At 34.4% G+C, this 24,399-nt stretch overlaps 1 protein-coding gene and 1 non-coding gene across 2 annotated transcripts in view; both read left to right on the top strand.

The window, feature by feature from the left end:
* Nucleotides 1-22,798, top strand: part of LOC125923189 (probable ATP-dependent RNA helicase DDX60) — a 101,838-nt gene extending 79,040 nt beyond the window's left edge. The window contains exons 33-37 of the mRNA XM_049631296.1: nt 4,890-5,037; nt 6,342-6,484; nt 11,104-11,255; nt 18,770-18,832; nt 22,069-22,798. Coding sequence (XP_049487253.1) covers nt 4,890-5,037; nt 6,342-6,484; nt 11,104-11,255; nt 18,770-18,832; nt 22,069-22,168 — 606 coding nt within the window. The 3' untranslated portion in view covers nt 22,169-22,798. The remainder of the gene's footprint in view (nt 1-4,889; nt 5,038-6,341; nt 6,485-11,103; nt 11,256-18,769; nt 18,833-22,068) is intronic.
* Nucleotides 22,799-23,855: 1,057 nt separating this feature from the next.
* LOC125924131 (U6 spliceosomal RNA) lies at nt 23,856-23,957 on the top strand. The gene has a single exon (XR_007458304.1). It is a non-coding gene; the product is annotated as a U6 spliceosomal RNA (small nuclear RNA).
* Nucleotides 23,958-24,399: the final 442 nt, after the last annotated feature.

The following is a 24,399-nucleotide window of genomic DNA, read 5'->3' as shown; positions in this document are numbered from 1 at the left end:
ATGGGAGTCCCCTAAGAAGAGGAGGGAGAAAAATGGCAGAAGAGTATTCAAAACTAATAACTTGGGAGTTTTCCAAAGCTGATAAAAGATAGCACTCCATAGTTTCAAAAGCTTATAAGTCAAATTCAAGAAGGGTAAATATAAAGAAATATTAAACAAAAACTACTCAAAGTCAAAAAAAGAGAGAAAATCATAAACTGGCTAGAGCTGAAATAGACATTTCCTTGAAAAAAAGCAATAAGATTGAAGGCCGACTTTTTAACCAAAATAATGGAAGCTAGAAGAAGATGGGCAAAAATTTCATCCTACTCTATTTTCATACAGAAATATGTACATATATTTTGCATGTATTTTAAATATAGTTTAAAATAGGGTAAATATATTGTGATTGAATTAATAACATATCAGGAAGATATGCATGTATCTACCTTATTTTTTTAGCTTTATTGTTATTGAAGTATAATTGACATACAAAGAATTGCACACGATTAATGTATACATCTTAATGTGTTTGGACATATGCATATACCCATGATATCATCACTATAACCAAAGTACTAAATATATTCATCACATCCCCAAACTTCCTAGTGTGTGGGGTGTTTTTTGTTTGTTTGTTTTTTTGGTAGGAACACTTAACATGATGTTTATCCTCTTGTATTTTAAAGTGCACAATATTGTATTGTTAACTATAGGTAGTTTGTTGTACAGCAGATCTCTAGAATTTACTTATCTTGTATAACAGAAATGTCATATCCAATGAAAAACAATTCCCCATTTCTTTAGGCCCTTGCAATCACCGTTCTGTTCTCTGCTTCTGTGAGTTTGACTATTTAAGATATAAATGGAATATAAAAATTTATAAGGTATAATTTCCAAATACGTGAAATCATGAAGTATTTGTCCTCCTACAACTGGCTTATTTTACTTGGCATAATATCCTCTAGGTTCATCCATGTTATTGCAAATAGAAAATTTTCCTTCTTTTTTTTTTTAATGTTTTTTATTTATTTTGAGAGAGAGAGCAGGGGAGGGGCAGAGAGAGGGAGCCCAAGTAGGCTTTGTGCTCTCAGCACAGAGCCTGACATGGGGCTCAATTTCACAAACCATAAGATCATGACCTGAGTTGAAACCAAGAGTTGGATGTTTAACTGACTGAGCCGCCCAGGTGCCCCAGATTTCCTCCCTTTTTAAGATGGAATAATATTCTACTGTAGGTATATTCCATATTATCTTATCCACTCATTGGTTGATGGACATTGGGTTGTTTCCATATCTTGCCTATTGTGAATAATGTTGCAGTGAACATGGGGGTACATACATCTCTTCAAGATCTTTATTTCAATTATTTTGGATATATACTTCAAAATGGGATTACTGGATCATATGGTTCTATTTTTAATTTTTGAAGAAACCTTCAAATTTTTTCCATAGTGGCTGTACCACTTTACATTGCAACCAAGAGTGTATAGGAATTCTAACTTTTCTATATTCCCCTCAACACTTATCTTTTGATTTTTTGATAATACCCATCATTAAAAGTTGAGTGACTTAATATATATGGTGGCCATTTGCATGTTTTCTTTGGGGAAGTGTCTATTCATGTTCTTTACCCCCCCTTTTTTTTTTGCTCTTAAGTTATAGAATATTCTTATATATTTTAGATATTATCCCCTTATCGGATAGATGGCTTAGAAATATTTTCTCTCATTCTGGAAATTCCTTTTTGCTTTATTATTATTATTATTATTATTATTTGCTGTACAGAAGCTTTCTAGTTTGATATAGTCCTACTTGTTTATTTTCATTTTTGTTGCCTATGCTTCTTGTGTCATAAAAAACAAAACAAACAAACAAAAAATTCCAAGACCCATGTCCTTATATTTTCTTCTATGAATTTTATAGTTTCAGGTCTTCTTTAAGCCTTTAATCCATTTGAGTTTATTTTTATGTACAGTGTATGGTAAGCGTCAGTTTCATTCTTTTATATGTGTATATCAAATTTTGCCTGAAGAAACTATCCTTTCCCCACTGTGTGTTCTTGGCACCCTTGTCAAAGAGCTGCTGACCATATACATGGATTTATTTCTGGACTCTATTCTGTTCCATTAGTCTATATGTCTTTCATTATGCTGGTACCATACTGTTTTGATACTGTGGCTTTGATATATATTCTGAAATTAGATATGGTGATGCCTCTGGCTTTGTTTTATTTTCCCCTCAAGGTCATTTTGACTATTCAGGGTGTTTTGTGATTCTGTATGAATTTTGGGATTATTTTTCTATTTCTGTAAAAAATGCCATGGGATTTTGGTAAGAATTATAATGAATCTGTAGGTCACTTTGGATAGTTTTGTCATCTTAATAGTAATTATTCTTTCAATTTATGAACATGGCATGCCTTTCCATTATTTGTGTCCCCTATAATTTCTTTCAGTGTTTTATAGCTTTTAGTGTAGAGACCTTTCATCTCCTTGGTTAAGCTTATTCCTAAATATTTTATTCCTTTGATGCTATTGTAAATGAGATTGCCCTAATTTTCTTTTCAAATACTTAATGTACAGAAACACAAATTTTTTTATGTTGATTTTGTATCCTGCAACTTTGCTAATATTGCTTATCAGTTCTAATAGTTTTTGTGTATGTGCTAAAAGAAATATATGCCTTAGGCAAACAAAAAATCTAAACTTGGGAAACTTGAAAATATAACAGGGCATGAAGTGCACTAGAAAGGATAATGTGTGGGTAGATAATATCTACTGTACCTAAAAATAATTGTAATATGTTATAATAAATTTATAATATATATACATAACTAAAATGCATGACATTTATAATGCAGGTGTTGGGAAGAGTAAATATATTTGAATATTTTAAGGTTCTTGCAGTATTAAGAGTCATGTAAATTAAAGATGTATTTTGTAATCTCTGGGCGTAAAGATTAGCAAAATAATGCACAAATAAATGATGATAGAAGAAAAACTGATAAAAAAAAGACAAGAACAGAGAAAATAATATATAATATATAGTCAAGATAGAAACCAAATACTAAAATAGTATATATAAACTCAACTGTGTAAGTAACTACATTGAATATATATGTGCTAAATGCATCACGTAAAATACTAACATTTTTAGATTGTATTAAGGAAAAAAAACCCACAATTATATGCTGTTTATACAAATCACATCTTAGCTATATAGTCCAAGAAAGTTTGAAAGTAAATTCCAGGTCAGAAAATGCCAGATCAATACCAGAAGAATCAGAAACACCTTAAGTGTCTGAAAATTAACAGATTCATTTCCAAATACATGTAGGACATCAGAAGAAATAGCAAAAGAGTTAACATGGTTCTGAGACTGAAACCATGGGTATAATACAGAGACCTGATGTAGTTGTAAGCCTTTTAACACTATTTGATTTAAAAAAAAATTGTACTTGTAATGTTTACTATGATAAAATACATTTTGGGCATAAATTAAATTCCTTAAAAAAGAAAATTAAAAAATTAAAATAAGAAAAATATATATAGGACAAAAATAAAATGGAAATTATAAAATATTTTAATTAAATAGTGAAAGAAGCATACACATACAAGATGCAATTCATTCAGTGATTGTAGGGAAATTTATAGCCTTATAATCATATTGTAGGAAAGAATAGAAGCTGAAAAAAAATCAATGATTTAATTTTCAACTTAAGAAGCTGGGAAACCAAACAAATGAAATAGAAAATCTAACTTAAGGTAAATTTTACAAATATCAGGAAGGAAAATGGGACATTACTACAGATCTTACTTTGGACATCAAAAAGAACAAAAGGGGGATATTATGAATGATTTATGCCAAGACATTTGGCTATTTGTACAAAAAGGGAAAATTCCTAGAAAATGCAACTTTCCCAAACTAACCAAGGAAGATATAAAAAGTCCTCATTGTCTGGTACCAAAGAAATGTGATCAATTGTTTTTAAAAATCTCCATGAAAACAAAACAAATGAACAAACAAAAACAGGCCCGGGTGATTTCATTGGAGAAGTCTTTCAAACATTCAATGAATACCACCAATTTTTCACAAACCCTTCTAGAGGATACACACTTTTTTGGGGGAGAAAAATCTAAAATTCATACCAAAACCCTACAAGGACATTATAACAAGGAAAACTATAGATGCATCTCTTTTATGAATGTAGGTGCAAGAATAATTAACAAAATATTGACAAAATGAATCCGGTGAGGTTTTGAAAACCTTCCCAACCAAGTGAGAGTTATTCCAGGCATGCAAGTGTACTTTTTGTTGTTGTTTGCTCTCGAAACATGTTACTAGATTCTTTGAAATATTCAGAAGTCTAATGTAAAAGAAGTGTCAAAGGGGGGAAAGAGAGAGAGACAAACCAAGAAACAGACTCCAAACTATACAGAACACACTGATGGTTACCAGAGGGCAGGTGTGTGGAGGGATGGGTGCAACAGATGATGGGGACTAGGGACTGCACTTGTGATGAACACCCGGTGTTTTACAAAAGAGTTGAATTACTAAATTGCCCACCTGAGACTAATATAACACTTTACGTTAGCTCACTAGAATTTAAATAAAAACTTAAAAAATTTTTAAAAAGAGGGTGTCGATTAAGTAGTGTGAAAGCAAATTTTTGAGAGTGAGGGTATTGGTTTTTATAAATGCATGTAGAAACAAAAAATGAATTTTACCTTAATTTCACAGATGAAGGGTTGAAGCAGTTACATTGTTGAATAAATAGGTAACTACAGAATTATATTGCGGTGTTCTTTGCCATTCTTCCAAAGTTTCAGTTTTTGAGAAAGATATATAGATCTTTCTGAAAAATAGTTGGCCTTTAGGTGTTCTTAATGATCTTCTTGCTGACTTAGGTGTTCCTTGAGGATCTTCCTGAGGATTTTAATGATGCTTTACATGAGTATAACATGAACGTTACAAAAGACTTCGCCTCCTTCCTACTAAGTGTTTCTAAATTGGCTGATATGAAACAGGAATATCAACTCCCATTGTCAAAAATAAGTAAGTATATCCTAGCCCCATTGTGGATTAGAAAGAAAAAGTAATTTTTCTAAGAATATTTTTCCCAGAGGAAGGGTAGAGCCTGGGAAATATCAGTCTGCCTTAAAATAAGGGGATTCTTTCTACTTTCCAAAGAAAGAAGCTCTTGATTATTACAAGTCAGAAGGGTAATGGAGAATAAAATTAAATAGAGTCATTTGTAAACCCATCTTGATTAAAGGTTGCTTTTGGGGCAAGCCTGGCGCATGCATTAAGGACATCTGTAAGATGAAGAGAAACAAGAGACTATTCTGTCACTTGTTTTCTTGAGAGGAAATATGTGTAGTGTTCATGAACATAGACTCTTGGCAGATTGCCTGGGTCCAAACTCTGGCTCTGCTGCTATTAGCAGTGAGACCTTGGGCAAATGAGTTCATATTCATGCCTCCATTTTCTCAAAAAATATATAAAAAAGAAAATAACATTATCTACCTAGTCTGGGTGATCTTTAAGTAATTCAGTTAATATATGTGAATAGCTTAAAACAGTGCTAAGCACATAGTATACACATTAATCTTTGCTGTTATTTTTCATAAGCTATTGGATAGAAATCTAGGGGAAAGTAAACAGGAAAAACTGACTGGGATAAAGGAAAAGAGTTGAGCCATCAGTAGTAATTTCCTAGTTTCACTATACCGTAACTCCTCAACTGGGAAAAAGTCAAGGAAGCAGGGCCCATAGCTTCCTGGGCCCTATTAAAGTGGGAGCAGCATGAACAAAAGCAGACAACAGTGAAGCATTGTAAGTATCCCAGAAGAGACAAAATAGGAGTGCATGAATATTCTGCCTTCATTGCAAATTAGAGTGAACACTGAATGCATAATCTGGTGCTTTTTAAGAGTAAGAATGGAAAGAATATTTCTTCTCACATACCATTTTCAAACCTACTAATCGTGGTCTCTTGGAACACCCAGTCTTGGAAGGATTCTGAGGCCATGTCTGAGTTCAGTAGGAAAAAGCACCAAGGTAATAACAGTAATTCTATGTTAAAAGATTATGCAATTTAAATGTAGTCTTTTATTACTTGGTGGTCAAGGAACTGAAGTATGCAAAATGTTATATTGATAGCTAACATTTATTGAATGAATTCTGTGCTGTTCACTTTATGTCAGATGTACCACTCACTTTATGTGATGTATCTCAGTCTGATGTCAGTCCTGGAAAGTTGAAGGACTCCATATGCAGCATGGTCTAGTATAGGTGCATAAAGCTTAACAGTTTGTCTGATTTTTAAAAATTAATCTATCCCAACCTGTTATGGCAAGATTTCACAGGAAAAGAATGTGAGGATTCCCAACTTGTGTCTCACTTGATGAACTGCAAAGAAGGAAGAGTAGCTATTTCTCCATTTGCTTGCCTCTCTGGAAACTCTGATGGTGATTTGTTTCAGCCAAATACTCCAAACCATGTAAGTGGAAATGGGGTTTATAAATAAAAGATCCTTAAGAAAGAGTTGGATTGGAGCACCTGGGTGGCTCGGTCGGTTAAGCATCTGACTTCAGCTCGGGTCATGATCTTCCAGTGCGTGAGTTTGAGCCCCGCATCGGGCTCTGTGCTGATAGCTCAGGGCCTGGAGCCTGCTTTGGATTCTGTGTCTCCTTCTGTCTGTGCCCCTCCCCTGCACTTTCTCTCTCTCTCTGTCTCAAAAATAAACAAACATTTAAAAGTGTTTTTAAAAAGGAGAAAGAATTGGACTTATATTCTAGGCTATTTAGAAAGGATTCAAATTTCTCAGATTGAAAAAAAATTTCAGGTGTATGATCAGAATTATCCAGGAAATGTCACTCTTGAGGCCAGTATGATTTCAGCTTTTCAATGTTGGCCTGAGGGACCCTGCTCCATTATGCAGAATTCCCAGTAATACCACTTCCCTTCTCTCTTTGTAGATTGATGCAAGTTTGCCATGAAAAGAGCATATAAAACTATCTTCAAGCTTTCCCAGTATTGTTATAGATGCTGTCAATGCCATATATATTCAGGATCACTAGTGTCCAAAATGCAGTGCAAAGAACTAGACATCTTGGGAATATGCTGGACAACCCACTGAATGTTGGAATAAACTCGTAGAAATTTAATTTATATTTTAACACAAGGTTTGAGAAGAAAAAAACTTTTGTTACATTTGATATTATGGTTTAACGCTAGTGTCAAAACTCCATCCTAGCCCAAAATCAGATAGTCCCCTATTATGTAAAATAGTCCAGTATCACTTAAAAGAATTTTGAAAACCTAAATAGACCCTTGTGCATTTTAAGTCGACACATGCAATTTAATCATAAATTCAAATAATTTCTGATGATATAATTTCCAGCTTTAGATAAACATTGCTAAATTAAAATAAAGCCATCATATCATTTTAATACATAAAAAAGAATATGAATACTGAAGCATTTGAATAACCATAATTATACAGCTAAAAGCAGTCAAGAATAAAATTTTTAACAATCTCAAATATGGCATAGTTCTTTTCTCTTGTATTTATTTATTTATTTATTTATTTATTTATTTTTGGGACAGAGAGAGACAGAGCATGAACGGGGGAGGGGCAGAGAGAGGGAGACACAGAATCGGAAACAGGCTCCAGGCTCCGAGCCATCAGCCCAGAGCCTGACGCGGGGCTCGAACTCACGGACCGCGAGATCGTGACCTGGCTGAAGTCGGACGCTTAACCGACTGCGCCACCCAGGCACCCCTTTTCTCTTGTATTTAGATTGTACCTTCCCCTACATAATTTTACCTTAATGTAATATATTTTTAAACATGAAGTCACCCTACCTGACACATTTCTTAGCTTAAATAGTATGCAATTTCAGTTTAATGGTTATTTCCTGTTTATTACAGAAACTTAAATATAATACAAATTTTGAGAAGCATTGCTAAGAATAAATTAATATTGTATTAGAAATGTATATATGAATGGGATGGACGAAGCTATTTCTTTTAAAATTAGTCCATACAACTGAGGATGAATATTTACTTATTTTTAGAATGAGACGGAGTTCCAGAATTAAATCTTAATTTGAATTCTGAGAAACCTTATTCAAATAGATAAGTAGCTCAGAACGGAGCAACTTTTGTTATAACAGTGGTATACAATTCTTCTAATTCCTTCCGAGTTTGTGCCAAATCACCTAGCAATCTATTATCACAAATATATTTTGAATGTGCTCTTAATGAATAGCTTAATTAGATCCACTTTAATTTTGTTGAATTCAAATAGTTGGAAACAACCTAATTTAAAAGAAAAAAAGTATTTTTAACTTAGTCTGTAAAGTCATCCATTTTCTTGATAAGAAAGCCGTATTGCTCTTTGTTGGTAGTCTGTACATTTTCAAACCCCAAGGAAATGTACCATAGTAAGTTTGAGGAGACTTTCTGTTTTATAAGATGAGAGAAAAACATTAATGAAAGAAGAGATGGGAAAGGATTTTTTTTTTTTTTTTACCGAAAAGGTATATAGTTCAAAAATGAATTAGAAACTACTGCTCTTGGTATTATGTGAAGCTCTTTGAGGCTAGTGCTATAGGGCTTTACCCTCATGTGAGTGGTGTCTTACAGATTGTGGAGGAATGTGAAATTCTGGCATGGAAATAATAGAGGATTGAACTTTAGCTTATAAGATTTTATGAAGCTTGTTTCCCCTGTATTTTATTTCTAGAATCATAAACAATTAATTACTTCCGTAAGAAGTTTATAGCTAATAACATTGAAAACCAGACATTTTAACAAGACATAATTTTCCCTTTTCTCTATTTTATGATTAATTTAACTTACGATCAGTATGTACCATTAACTTCTGTTTCCTTGCCATATGCAAAATTTTCCTTGGGGTTTTGGAGGGCATGAATACAGTTATAATAGGGTATAATGTCTGTGTCTTATTGCCACACAGTCACCGTCAATTAGAAGAGATCTTTAAGGTACAGAGCATGAACTAATTCAGACTCATTGTTGTTCCTGGTGGTGTACTAGAGAGAGGGGGCCAGTTTTATTTCTTCTATTTTGTAGCATCTTGAACTGATGGATATTTTGAGAGTATTCCATGATGGCAACATGCCCTTTGCCTTACCCAACTCACTTTATGCAAATTTACTTTCCTAGTGTAAGTTATAACCTCTCAAAGCATATTTAGCTTTTATTGTTTGTTAGATTTTAGTTTAATACTAAATATTTATGCTCAATGTCTTTAAATAGCATAGAGATAAGGTATAAAGCATAAAACTAAAATGAACACCCATGGACTCCGGATCTATGTGCTCCTCTTCCATTTTATTCCCTTCCTTCTCCCCTTTCCCCCGGTGGCAGTTATCCAAAATTTTGTGTTTTTAATGCTCCTTTTAAAAATATAATATTGTAAAGTCACTCTTTGTATTTGCTGCTTTTGATTTTATGAAAAGTTTCCATAGTTTCCAGAATGTTGTTTTTTGCTGTTTTGTTTTCTTTTTTGCACTCAACGCTGTTGCCCGTAAGTTTCATTCATATTGTCATGTGAAACTCAATTTTATTTTTATTACTTCATAATATTTCAGAGTGTGAATATAAAAAACCCATTGATCTATTTTCCTATTAAAAACTGTTTGTGTTTTTTTCTAGTCTTTACTGTTACAAACAGGGCTGCTGCAAATTTCTGGTATACATGTGCAGCATTTTCCCTTGAATGTAAATCTTCTGGATTTTTGCAGTCAAAACTGTCTTCTGGATCATAATAGAATAAGAATATCCAAGAACTCTTTTTTTAAAATTATTTATTTATTTTGGGAGAGAGATAGAGAACAAGTTGGGGGAAGGCTGAGAGAGAGGGTAAGAGAGAATCCCAAACAGGCTCTGAACCATCACCACAGAGCCTGATGGCAGGCTCAAACTCATGAACCATGAGATCATGACCTGGGCTAAAATCAAGAATCTGATGCTTAACTGACTGAGCCACCCAGGTGTCCCAAGAATGTTCCAAAACTCTTAATAATAAAAGAGCTTCCCAAGCTACTACCATATTATTTTAGAAAGTAGTTTTACTGATTAATATATTAGATTTCCTGTTGACCCTATACAGTTTTCAAAAAATGAGCAGACATCAAAAGCTATTGGCGTGTTTACTTCCTTCTCCTCTGTCTCCTCTTCCTCCTCCTCCTCACCCTCCTCCTCACCCTCCTCTTCCTCCCCTTCCTCCTTCTCCTCCCCTTCTTCATCCTCTTCCTCTTTCTCTTACTTCTCCTCCTCGTCCTCCTCCTCCCCTTCTTCTCCTCCTCCTCCTCCTCCTTCTTCTTCCTCTTCTTTTTCTTCCTTTTCCTCCTCCTTTCCCTCCACCTCCTCCTCTTCCTTCTCTTCCTTCCCTTTCTTCTGTTTCTTCTCCTTCTCCTTTCTTCTTCCTCCTCCTCCCTCTCCTCCTCCTCCTTCTTTATTTTTACTTCTTCATCTCCTTCCTCCCCTCCTGTTCCTCCTCCTCCTCCTCATTGTCGTCTTCTTTCTTTCTTTCTTTCTTTCTTCTTCCTCTTCGTCCTCCTCCTCCTCTTCCTCCTCCTCCCCCTCCCCCTCCTCCTTCTTTTCCTTCTCTTTCTCCTCCTTCTCCTTCTCCTTCTCCTCCTTCTTCTCTTATCCCCCTACATCTTTCTCCCTTTCCTTTTTATTCTGTAATTGTGTTCTAACAATTGTTAGAGTTCAATTGAACTCTTCTCTTAAACAAGGCACCAGTTCTCTGATACTCTCTTTACAAAGTATCTCCTGTACAAATTAGGATAATGAAAAAAATTTTAATTAGCTTTTATTTCCTAGTGAGTCTTGTTATTATTCTACTGGTTAGAAGGTTGAAATTGCCAAGAGTATGCTGTGAGGTTAACAGTGTTCATAGGTACTATTATCTGGGTGTACTTAGGACAGCAACAAACCAGTGTGTATGAAAGACACCCTCTTCCTTCACCATGAAGAGTATGCTTCAAAAATGTTGATTAAGGAAAAGAACTACAAAGCACAATATAAGAAAGCATTAACTTCCTTTATACATAAATAACAGTAAAAGTTGTATTTCTTTAGGTCATTCTGCGCACAATTGGTATCAATCACACTCAGGCTCCTGTGCTGTGGTCAAAGATATTTGATAACCAAGGAAGAAGAATGCCACTTAATGCTTATGCACTTGATTTCTATAAACATGGTTCCTTGACAGGACTAGTCCAGGACAACAGGTATGTTTTGTCTATCCTCACCTATCCCCCCACTCTCTCTTGTTCTTTAATCATTTCTACTTCTACCTTTATTTCTGTCTCCATGTCTGCATTCATGTCTGTGTCTACATTTTTCTCTTTCATTTCTACCTCTACCTTTGGTTCTATTTACGTATCCATCTTTGTGTTGCTGTCTAACAGATGAACCTAATGAATTTTAGGCAAAGCCTTTTACAATTTTAAGTACAGGTTAATCATGCTAAATATACTGGAATTTTTTTCCTGTAGATTAATGGCAAGAGGGAATAACAAACTCTGTGTTATTTTTGTGGTTTACCAACATACTTTTGGGACTTAGGCTGACTCAGTTGACCTAAGGATGTACACTACAGATATAAATATTTGTGCATACTCACAGATGTGTTTTTATTTATTACTATCCTATTTTATTCATCATGAGATATTTTAAAACTGAAAAATAATAACAAACAGTGCCATGCTCACCATTATCTGAGAGAAGTATATAAAAAGGTATGTAACTCACACATCTGAGGATTGAGCATATGACAGTTGTGTTAGCTCTTTGGCAGGGAATACATTTTCAAAAACAGTAAGGAGGGGTAAACCATCTTGGATTGACCTGGGAGAAGAAAAATTGGCCCAGACATTGAGCAGGTGGATGTGGGAGGAACATTCTGTCATACCAGTCAGTAATTCAATAGGCATTTTATATAAAATTCTGAACAGTATTTATTGAATTAAAGTATTTAAAACTCCAGACACTTGAGAAATGTTGATCAACTTTTTTTATATTTCATAGATCACTCATGCAGATGTATTTTATTATATTTTTAAAGTTTTTATTTTGATCACTTGGTGCTTATCACAACAGGTGCACTCCTTAATCCCATCACTTATTTCACCCATCCCTGCACCCCCACCCCCTCTGATAACATCTGCTTGTTCTCTATAGTTAAGAGTCTGCTTCTTTATTTGCCTCTATCTCTCTTTTTCCCTATGCTTATTTGTTTTGTTATTAAATTACTCAGATGAGTAACATCATGTGGTATTTGTCTTTCTCTGGATGACTTATTTCACTTAGTATTCTACTCTTGAGCTCCACCCATGTCATCACAAATGGCATTTTTTCTTTTTTATGGCTGAATAATGTTCCATATATATATAAACCACTTCTTTATCCATTCATCAATTGATGGACACCTGGGCTGCTTCCATATCTTGGCTATTGTAAATAATACTGCTATAAACATAGGAGTGCATGTATCCCTTTGAATTAGTGTTTTTGTATGCTTTGGATAAATACCCAGTAAAGCAATTGCTGCATTGCAGGGTAGTTCTACTTTTAACGTTTTGAGGAGCTTCCATACAGTTTTCCACAGTGGCTGCATCAGTTCATACTCCCACCAACAGTGTAAGAAGCTTCCCCTTTTTTCACATCCTTGACAACACTTGTTTTTTGTGCTTTTGATTGTAGCCATTCTGACAGGTGTGAGGTTATATCCCATTGTAGTTTTGATTTGCATTTCCCTGATGGCAAGGGATGATGAGCATCCCCTTGTTTGTCTTTTGGCCATCTGTATGTCCTCCTTGGAGAAATGTCCATTATGTCTTCTGCCATTTTTAATTGGATATGTGTGTGTGTGTGTATGTGTTGATTTTTGTAAGTTCTTCATATATTTTGGATACAATCCATTATGGGATATGTCATCTGCAAATATCTTCTCCCATTTTATAGGTTGCCTTTTAGTTTTGTTGATTCCTTCACTGTGCAAAAACTACTTTTTTTTTTTTTGAAGTAGGCTTCATGTCCAGTGTGGGGCTTCATCTCATGACACTGAGATCAAAAGTCTCACACTCTACTGACTGAGCCATCCAGACACCCTGAAGCTACTTATTTTTGATGTAGTCCTAATGATTTATGTTTGTTTTTGTTTCCCTTGCCTCGGGAGACCTATCTAGAAAAAAGTTGCTATGGCCAATGTCAAAGAAGTTATTGCCTGTGTTCTCTTCTAGGATTTTTATGGTTTCAGGTCTCACATTTAGGTCTTTAATCCATCTTGAATTTACTTTTGTATATGGTGTAAGAAAGTTTTCCAGTTTCGTTCTTCTGCATATTGCTGTCTAGTTTTCCCAACATCATTTGTTATCCATTTGTTGAGGAGACCATTGTTTTTCCATTGGATATTCTTTCCTGCTTTGTTGAAGACTAATTGATCATATAATTGTGGATTTATTGATGGGATTTCTATTCTGTTCTATTGATCTACTTTTGTACCAGTACCATACTGTGTTGATTACCACAGCTTTGTAATATAACCTGAAGTCTGGAATTATGATGCCTCTAGTTTTGCTTTTCTTTTTCAAGTTTGCTTTGGCTCTTCAGGGTCTCTCATGGTTCCATACTAATTTTAGGATTGTTTGTTCTAACTCCGTTAAAATGCTGGTGGTATTTTGATAGGGATTGCTTTAAATGTTTAGCTTACTTTGGGTAGTAAAGACATTTTAACACTATGTGTTTTTCCAACCCACAAGTATGGAATGTCTTTCCACTTCTCTGTGTCATCTTCAATTTCTTTCATTAACATTTTATAGTTTTCAGAATACAGGTCTTTTATCTCTTTGGTTACGTTTATTTCTAGGTATCTTATTGTTTTCTGGTGCAATTCTAAATGGGGTTGATTTATTAATTTCTCTTTCTGCTGCTTCCTCCCTGTGTATAGAAATGCAACAGATTTCTGTACGGTGATTTTTGTATCTTGTGACTTTACTGAATTCATTTATCAGCTCTAGCTGTTTTTTAGTGGAATCTTTCTGGTTTTCTATATATAGTGTCATACGATCTACAAATAGTGAAAGTTTTACTCCTTCCATACCAATTTGTATGCCTTTTGTTTATTTTCGTTGTCTGATTGCTGTGGATAGGACTTCCAGGACTATATTGAATAAAAGCGGTGAAAGTGGACATTCTGTCTTGTTCCTGACCATAGAGGACAAGCTCTCAGTTTTTCCCCTTTGATGATGATGTTAGCTGTGGGTTTTTCCTAAATAGACTTTATTATGTTGAGGTACGTTCCCTCTAAACCTACTTTGTTCAGGGTTTTTATTATGAATGGATGTTGTACTTTGTCAAATGCTTTTTTTGTGTGTCTATTGAAATGATCACATGGTTCTTATTCTTTCTCTTATTGATGTGATATGTCATATGGTTGATTTATAAATATTGAACCACACTTGCAACTCAGGAATAAATCCCACTTGATTGTGGTTAATGGTTTTTTATTTTTTTTATTATTTTTTTCATGGTGAAACATTTTTTAATGTATTGCTTTTTTTATATATTTTTACATTTATTTATTTATTTATTTTAATCTTAAAATTTTATTTTATTTATTTTTAATATGAAATTTATTTTAAATGTATTGTTGGATTTAGTTTGCTGGTAGTTTGTTGAAGGTTTTTTTGATCCATATTCATTAGAGATATTGGCCTTTTTTTTGTGGTGTCTCTACTTGTTTTTGGTATGACAGTAATACTGGCCTCATAGAGTGAATTTAGGAGTTTTCCTTACTCTTGTATTTTTTTGGAATAGTTTGAGATGAATAGGTTTTAACTCTTCTTTAAATTTTTGGTACAGTTTGCCTGTGAAGACATCTGGTATTGGACTTTGGTTTGTTGGGAGTTTTTGATCACTGATTTAATTTTGTTACTGGTAGTCAGTCTGCTCATATTTTCTGTTTCTTCCTGTTTTGGTTTTGGTAGGTTTCATGTTTCTAGGAATTTATTCATTTCCTCTAGGTTGTCTAATTTGCTGGCATATAGTTTTTCATAATATATTGTTATAATTATTTGTATTTTTGTTAGTGTTGGTTTTTATTTCTCCCTGCTCATTTGTGATTTTATTAGTTGTGTCCTTTCTCCTTTTTTTGATAATTCTGGAGAGTGATTTATCAATTTTATTCATTTTTTTCAAAGACCCAGCTTCTGATTTCGACCTATTTTTTTTTTTTTAGTTTCTATATCATTTATTTATGCTCTAATCTTTATTATATCCTTCCTTCTGCTGGCTTTAGGTTTTGCTTATTGTTCTTTTTTTTAACTCCTTTGAGTGTAAGATTAGTTTTTTGTTTTTTGGTTTTTTTATTTGAGATTTTTCTTTCTTCTTGAGAGGCCTGTTTTTCTATAAACTTCCCTCTTAGGACTGCTTTTGCTGCATCCCAAAGGTTTTAGACCTATGTATTTTCATTTTCATTTGTTTCCATGTATTTTTTATTCCTTCTTTGATTTCCTATTTGACACATTCAGTGTGTAGTAGTATGTTACTTAACCTCCATCTCTTTGCGGTCATTGCAAATTTTTTCTTCTGGTTTATGTCTAGTTTCATAACATTGTGGTCAGAAAAGATGTATGGTACAATTTAATCTTTTTTGAATTAGTTGAGGCTTGTTTTATGGCCTAATACATGATCTATTCTCCAGAATGTTCCATGTGTACTTGAAAGGAATGTGTATTCTGATGTTTTAGGATAGAATGTTCTAGATATGTCTGTTAAGTTCAGCTGATCCAGTGTGTAATTCAAAGCCATTACTTCCTTGACAATTTTCTGTTTAGTTGATCTGTCCATTGATATAAGTGGGGTTGTTAATGCCCCCTACTCTTATTGTGTTGTTATCAATTAATTCCTTTATGTTCATTATTAACTGTTTTATGTATTTGGGTGCTTTACTTCTTGTTACAGTCTTTGTTTTAAAGTTGAGTTTGTTCATTATAAGTATTGATACTCTGGCTTTCTTTTGATATTCATTTGTATGATAAATGTCCATCCTCTCACTTTCAATCTGCAGGTGTTTTCAGGACTAAAAATGCTCTTATAAGCAGTGTATAGATGAGTCTTTTTCTAAAAAAAAATCCATTCTGTCACCCTGTGTCATTGATTCAAGTATTTAGTCCATTTACATTCAGTGTAATTATTGATATATATTTATTGATATTTTATTACTTGTTTTGTGGTTCTTTCTGAAAATTTTCTCTGGTTCTTTCTTGTCATTTTCTTTTTCATGATTTGATGGATTTCTTTAGTGATATATTTGGCTTTCTTTCTCTTTATTCTTTGCATATTAATTAGTGGTTTTGATTTTTGGTTACCATTAGGTTATATCTTCTGAATATAGCCATCTATCTTAAGTAGATGGTCAGTTAATTTGAACCCATTCTTTACTCCTCTCCTCCCCATGCTTTAGGTACATGGTGTCTTATTTTCATACTTTAATTTTGTGAGTTCTTTGGCTGGTATTTTACAAAAAAGATTCATTTATACTGATTTTGTGTTTCCCACCTTCATACTGTCAATTTTGGTGTTTCATTTTTCCTTAGCATCCTCTTTAATATTTCTTGGAGGGCTGGTTTAGTGGTCATGAACTGCTTTAGTTTTTGTCTAGGAAACTTTATATCTTCTTCTATTGTGAATGATAGACTTGCTGGATAGAGTATCCTTGACTACAGATTTTTCCTATTCAGCATTTTGAATATATCATGCCACTCCCTTCTTGCTTGGAAAGTTTCTGCTGAAAAAGACCCTGATAGTCTAATGGGATTTCCCTTGTGTGTAACTGTTTTATTTTGTTTTGCTGCTTTTAAATTGTTTTCCTTATCACTATATTTTGCCATTTTAGTTGTGTCTTGGTGTTTATCTGCTTTTGTTGATTTTGTTGGGAGTTCTTTGTGCCTCTTGGATCTGGATATCTATTTCATTCACCTGATTAGGGAGGTTTTCAGCTATTATTTCTTTAAATAAATCATTTGTCTCCTTTTCTTTCTCCTGGGACTTCTATAATATGAATGTTTTTATGTTTGATAGAGTCACTAAGTTCCCCAAGTCTGTTCTTGTTTTGAATAATCCTTTTTTTTTTTCTTTTGTTCAGCTTGATTACTTTCTAATACTGTGTTTTCTAGGTCATTAATTTGTTCCTCTGCTTCTTCCATCCTGCTGTTCATTCCATCATGCATGTTTGTGTTTTTGTTTATTGAGCCCTTTATCTCTGATATATTATAACTTATCTCTGTGTTAAGGTTCTCACTCATGTCTTCCATTCTTAAGTCCAATGGGTATCTTTAGGATCATTTCTTTAAATTCTCTATCAGACATGTTACTTATATCTGTTTCAAGGCCATGGCCTTGTCCTGTTTTTTCATTTGGGACAAATTCCTCTGTCTTCTCATTTTGTCTAAGTCTCTGTGCCTGCTCTATGTTAGGAAACTCAGCTACTTCCCATGTTTTTTACGGTAATGGCCTTATGTAGAAGAGCTCCTATGTTGGTAGACATGGTATAGGCACAGGTTTGGGCTGGTCTTCTTTGGGAGGGTACCTGCAGCACTGGGAGTGAGGCAAGAATGACTGGGAAGGGTGGTTCCAACAGAGCGTGTGTGGGGATGAGGCTTGGTGTGAGCAAGTTAGGTAGCGAGTGTCAGCTGTTAGCATGGTGCTGGTTCCTGCAGGTGGCCCTTTGCCTATGCTGAGGGATGGGGGAGGAAATTATGCTGGCCAGTTTCTTTGTTCCCAGAGGGGTCTCTTGTGAACACTGCCTCTCTGAAACATACTCTGAGAGCAAATAACCTCCCCACTGTGTGCCGCAGCCACTCTTCAGGTAACTCTTTTCATGCTGTGCATCTGTGGGCTGTTTGCCCTGTCTTCTCTCCAAGAGCAGCCCCGATGCCTTTGGGCTCTATCTGTGCCACAGCTACTGACCTTTAAAACTTCAGGCTTTATTTAGGCCCTGCTGGTTGTAAGAACTCATGAAATTTAGACCGTCTCATTTTCCAAGCCAGTTGGTATGGGGAAACATCTCCTTGTACAATCCCCTATGTGCTAGTCTGTCTCTTGCCCTTCTCCATGCCTGTGGCTCCCTCCCCATTGCAGCAGCCACAGTATGTTTCTCTCCCAAACCGTGTCTCTGTGCTTCTTACCTTTTTTGATGTGGCCTCTTGTCTACCTTTAGTTGTGGAATTTGTTTTGTCAGTCTTCAGGTTGATTCTGGTGTATTTAGGATGTTTTGATAGTTATCTAGTTGTATTCATGGGATGAAGCAGGCTTCGGGTCTTCCTACTCTGCTGCCTTCTTCCCCCTCGGATGTATTTCTGATCATTTTTAAAAATATTTTTAAATATTTAAATATTTTTAAAAATATGACTCATTGTCGTGAATAAAAGTAGTTGTGACATTAGTAAATAGTCTGATTCTTCCCTTTTGATTCTCCAGCCCCCATTCACTCTTCTGAGCTTAACTTTCCTACTTTGGTTTTCTCCTGAAATGGTCAGTCTCCTATGCGTATTTTACTTGTGATATTTGAATTCATAATTATCACTCCTGTTGATTGAATTATCCTTAAGGATTGTGGCATTCTAATAAACATGTCTTGACAGATGAAAGTAATCTCTTATTGACAAATCCAAAATTTCAGTATCAAATAAGTTCTTTAATGTTTTTATACTATTAATTTTCAAAATGATATTTTGTTTAGGATGAATGAAGGAACTGCTTATGAGTTGTTGAAAGATTTTGCACTCACCATTCGATCTATCAGGTATGTTATATACTTTAAGTATTGATTTCATATTTTCCAAAATTTTAATGGTAATTAAATTGAGTTTGTTGACCTCATACTTTTTTTAAGTTTATTTAATTTGAGAGAGAGAGTGCTTGAGCATGAGTAGGGGAGGAGCAGAGAGAGAAGGAGAGAGAGAATCCCAAGCAGGCTTTGCATTGTCAGTGCAGAGCCCATGCAGGGCTCAGACTCATGAACCACGAGATCGCGATCTGAGCTGAAATCAAGAGTCAGATCCTTAACTGACTGAGCCACCCAGGCACCCCTGTTGACCTTATACTTAGAAGTGACACTGAGCTTCTTAGATGTCACGCCTTTCAACTCCCCAAACAATTTGCAGAGCTTCTTTTCAACACCCTGTTGCACTGATTCTATAATAGAATTAATTCCAAAGCCCATTTGATGTAAGATTTAATTCAGACCAGAACCCTAGCCTCAGGCACTGCATAATAGGAGGATATTCCAAAACCTCAGGAATTCCTAGATGCTAGTATTCTGTTTCCATAACCAGTGTTTGTCAGATACGTGATACTTCTCAGGGCCCCTTAGGGCTCCATTGGTCCCTGGTTATATATCAATTTACATATTCTGGATTCTCTTGCTTTATACAGTGTTTTGCCCAGGCTTCATCTGACACTAATCTCTCATATTGGCTTCCTGTTTTCATCTTTAACAGAGCTCTGTGGGGACCCAAACAATTCCAAACTTTATATGGATACCCCCATCCTAAGGCTCTATTAGAAGATCCATCCTTAAGCCCATCATGTATTTCCTGGTTAAATATACATCTTCCTAAAGCCTCTGTTCTGCATGTACCTTAATACTTTATTGGTTTTCCCTTTTCTATCACTTGCTTTAAAAATTATATTTCTTCTTCACATATATGAATACATGTAATTTGCCATGAATCTCTTCATCTTCATGAGGTTGTTGCTAATTAGGTCATTGTTTTTTTATTTTTTTGATACAAGATTAGTTAGACCTGTTTGGATGTTTTATACAGAGAATGAAACTATGAGGATGCTAGAGCAGAGGGAACTGCTCTAGTTTCTTGAGTATCTCTATGTAGTGTATTTCTTGAGTAGCTCATAGTTATTCAAGAGCATCTCAAGAAACTCCAGAGATTTTGGAGCTGTCTCAAAATCTGATCCTAGAAATATCATTCATTTTTTTCTTTAAAAATTATTGAAACATTACTGATTTGAGGAATATGTTTAAGCATTTCAGATACAGATAATCATTAAATCTATCCCTTCTTTAAACATAATCTTACAGTGTAGTGTGAGGAAACTTACTTGTAGATATTAAAAAGGTAATAAGTGCTAGGGTGACAGATAAGGGGGCAACTAACTTGACCTTGGATTCAGAGAAAGATTTTCAAATGAAGTAATTTTTTTCACTAAGTCTTAAGGTATATTAAGGGGGTGGAGGAAATAGTGTTTTCAAAGTACAGAAATGAGAAAGGGCCTGATATGTCAGGTATTGGCTTCGATCTCAGTATAGTGGCATGGGGAATATGGGAGTTGTGATAGGGATGGGGTAAGATGCTGAGTTGCTTAAAGGAGCTTTAAAGACAATTTGGATACATTGAGAAGGGTCTTAATTCTCATATTATGGAGTTTGGGCTTAATATTTTGAATAATGTGTAGACAGTGCATAGACATGAGTATGATATGGGTCTATGGTTTATATGTGTGACAGAGATGTGTATGGCTTATATATGTGGCAGAAACTCAAAGGCTATAACAGCCATGCAGGTGAGAGTGGGTGTGGGTCTGAATTAAGGAAATAGAACTAATGATGATTAGAGAAATATTTATGAGATAGTATTCAAAGAAACTGTCAATAAAGGCCATGTAGTTGGTAAAGATAACAAGATTTCTATTTTAGTTAATGATACATAAGAAACATAGAAGTGAGGATGAGGTTGGAGGAGGACTAAGAACCAAAAATAGTGAGTTAGAATTTATATATGTCACATAATATCTGTGGGAAATCATTCAAGAGGAAATGGTCGGTGTCATAATTATAGGTCTGTAACTAGGAGGAAATTCAGTGTTACAGATACAGATCTGGTCATTGTTTGTAGTAGGTTAATGAAGACACTAGGAAAAATTCTGGAACTCTAGTGAAACCAAGGTAATAGGAATTGCAATAGGTTGATAAAATTCAGATCCTGATTGTGTTCAGTACTTTATCACTGCAGCTGCACGGTTCATTTGTGGATTTCCTCTCTCCTTTCTTTTCACCTGCATATTCATTTCTTATTGCTGCTATAACAAATTACCACAAATTTAGTGGTTTAAACCAACACAAATTTATTATCTTACAGTTCTGGAAGCCTGAAATCCAAAATGGGTCTAACTGGGTTAAAATCAAGATATTGGCAAAGCTCATTTCTTTCTGGAGGCTTTAGGACAATCTGCTCTATTGTCTTTTCCAGGCTCCAGAGGCTGCTGGCATTATTTTTATCATGGTCCCCTTCCCTCTTCAAAGCCAGCAATGGTGGGGAAAGTCTTACACTGAGATGAGCTCTCTCCTGCCTCCCTCTCCTGCTTACAAGAACCTTTGAGACTATAATGGGCTAACCCAGAAAATCCAGAATAATTTTTCCATCTCAAAGTCACCTGATCAGCAACTTCAATTCCATCTGCAACCTTAATTCTCCATTGCCATGTAAACTAACATGGCCCTAGATTTCTGAGGATTAGAACATAAATATTACTGGAAGACCATTATTCTGTTTATTACACCCTGTTTTTTTTTTAATTTTCTTACATATCTAGGTAAAGGAAGTAATATTTTGCCCTTCTTAGCAGTAGTTACTTGTGGGTTTCAGTATATATTGGACAAGGTAGCCAAAAAAAAAAAAAAATCACAAAATAGCCTCTAAAGAGGTGTATGGAGAAAGGAAGGGAATTTGTGTTGTTGCTTTTGAAGGGAAGAGGGATAGGTTTACATGAAATTTGTTGGCCTTTAAAATCCTCTTGGTAATTGACATGAAGAGGAACTGTACGGGAACTGTTTTGTTATCTTTATTTTGTTATTTTTTCCATTCAAGTTTTTTTTTTAAGATAAACATGTTTCTTATCATCATTCTTCATATTTTTCTAACATTTCATCATGTAATGGGATTTTCTTAATTCTTCCCACATGGAGAAAGTCCTTCTTATAGTACTGACTCTCACTAAAATGCTGTGTATTTCCATTTACAGTGTTTCCTTGCGTGAACTATGTGAAAATGAAGATGACAATGTGGTCTTAGCATTTGAACAATTGAGTGAAACCTTTTTTGAAAAACTTAACCAAGTTTAAAAACAAAGACTATCCAGATCACTTAAAATATTTCCGTGGGCATTTTTCAAGTCATATTTTGTGATCCTCATATTTTTGGTCATAAATACATATATAATGAAGTGGAAGTAACAATTTGGAGTCAGAATTATAATCAAACCCGGCGTGTCTTTCATGAGTACCCTTGGAAAAGTTATTTAATGTCTTTGAATCTTGGCTTCTTTATATAGTTGAATAATAATGCCTATGTTTCAGCTAGTTTGTGGATTGATTGAGAAAATGTGTAGATTTTGTTTGTGACTGAAGAACAATTTTTACTCTGTGAGGCCTAAACAAATATTACGTTCTCAACATTTTTTGCCTCAATGTCATAATTTATAGAAGTCTATTAAGGCTAGAATAAGCTACTACAGTACGCTGAAGTTGAAATATATTTTCTTTAATTAACTTAAATGTGATTATATGACTTATATATGTGGTTTTTAAAATGGTGGCTTGTAGTAAACTTGAACTATTTTTTTAAAAAATATAAATGAGAGTTCTGGCATGAATCCTGTGATGTTTTAAAACAACACTTAACTTGTGATTTGGCTTGATTTTAATTGTATATAAATGACTTAAAAACCACAAAGAAATAAAATGGGTGTAGTCAACTTACCATTTGTCTCTTTGTGTTAAGTCTATGCATCTTTCAGACTATTTGCACACACATATACATTTTGTATATAATAAATAGTTCACATATAATCACTTTCACTCCCTAGCCTTAAGCCTCAGATCACAGTTTTAGAAACTATTTTAGACCCTAAACTTCAGTATTTTATCCTCAGAGCAAAAGGTCTGTTCTCTCCTTCTATCCAGATGTCTTCCTGAAGATGATCTTTTGTATGAAATTATTTATATTACATTGGTTTATATTACATTGGTTTAGAAAAACACCTGTGCTTCATTTTGTCTGGAGATAAAAGAATACTCTGTTACCTGGACATGTCCCATTATTGGATGTGCCATGTTAGGGGTCTCTAGTTTCCTTGGTTTAGACCCATTCACATTATTTAAAACTTGCAATGTAACAATCTCTGGACACCAAAATACATAGAAACCAAAGCCGTTTCTATTGACCACTCCATGGTCAGTAGACCACTACTGATCTCTCCTAGAAACACTGATACACAATATTAATAAATTGTCATGTTGGTTTCCACCTCTCACTTGTGGTTTCATAAGTCTGATGAATACATGAAGATTTTTTTTCCATGACTGAACCAAACTGGCTCCCTAAGTTTTAGGGATAGAATAAGATTATTTCCTATAAACTGGCATTCTAGTAAAAGAGGAAGTTATACCTAACCTCTTTAAGGTAGGTCTAATGGTCAGCTTCCTTTGCTTCCTTTTTGACTTTTAGCAATAACTTTAAAAAGTAACGTGGAGCAACTTTTGAAGAGAGAATTTATATAGGAACTCTGAAAACATTTTATGTTCCATTTCTTGAGATAATGTGAAATTTTTCTCTCTGAGAAATATGTATAGACACCCTGCTAAGATTTACTGGAGAATCATTATTACCACCGTAATTTATTCCCATTTTTTCCCATGAGAGGAAAACATCATATTGGCATTAGGTCTATAAAGGGTCTTCTGGAAGAGACACTTGTAAAAATTTTTATGTTGAGAAAATTAAAGATGCAAATGCTGGAAATAATATAACATGCTCACTTCAGCAGCACGTACACTGAAACAGGAAGGATACAGAGAAGATTAGCACATGCTCCAGGATGACATGCAAATTTGTGAACTATTCCATATTAAAAATATATGTATATACCTGTGCATATATGGTTAATTCATTTATGACAAAGGAGCCAAGAATAGACAATGGTGAAGGGAATATCTCTACAATAAATGTTGCTGGGAAAAATGGACAGCCACATGCAAAAGAATGAAACTGGACCAATATCTTACACCTTACACAAAAATTAATTCAAAATGGAGTAAAAACACAAAAATAAGATGAATCCATAAAAATCCTTGAAGAAAACTAGGCAAGTTCCTTGACAACATTGATATTGACAATGATATTTTGGATTTGACACCAAAAGCAAAGGCAACAAAAGCAAAATAAACAGGTGGGACTATATAAAGTTAAAAAGCTTCTGCATAGCAATGTAGACCATCAACAAAATAAAAAGGCAACATGCCAATGAAGAAAAAATATTTGCAAAGGATAAATCAGATAAGGGGTTAATATCCAA

Source organism: Panthera uncia, chromosome B1 (assembly GCF_023721935.1).
Source record: "Panthera uncia isolate 11264 chromosome B1, Puncia_PCG_1.0, whole genome shotgun sequence".
Taxonomy (NCBI): Eukaryota; Metazoa; Chordata; class Mammalia; order Carnivora; family Felidae; genus Panthera; species Panthera uncia.
This window is presented reverse-complemented; position numbering and strand designations above follow the sequence as displayed.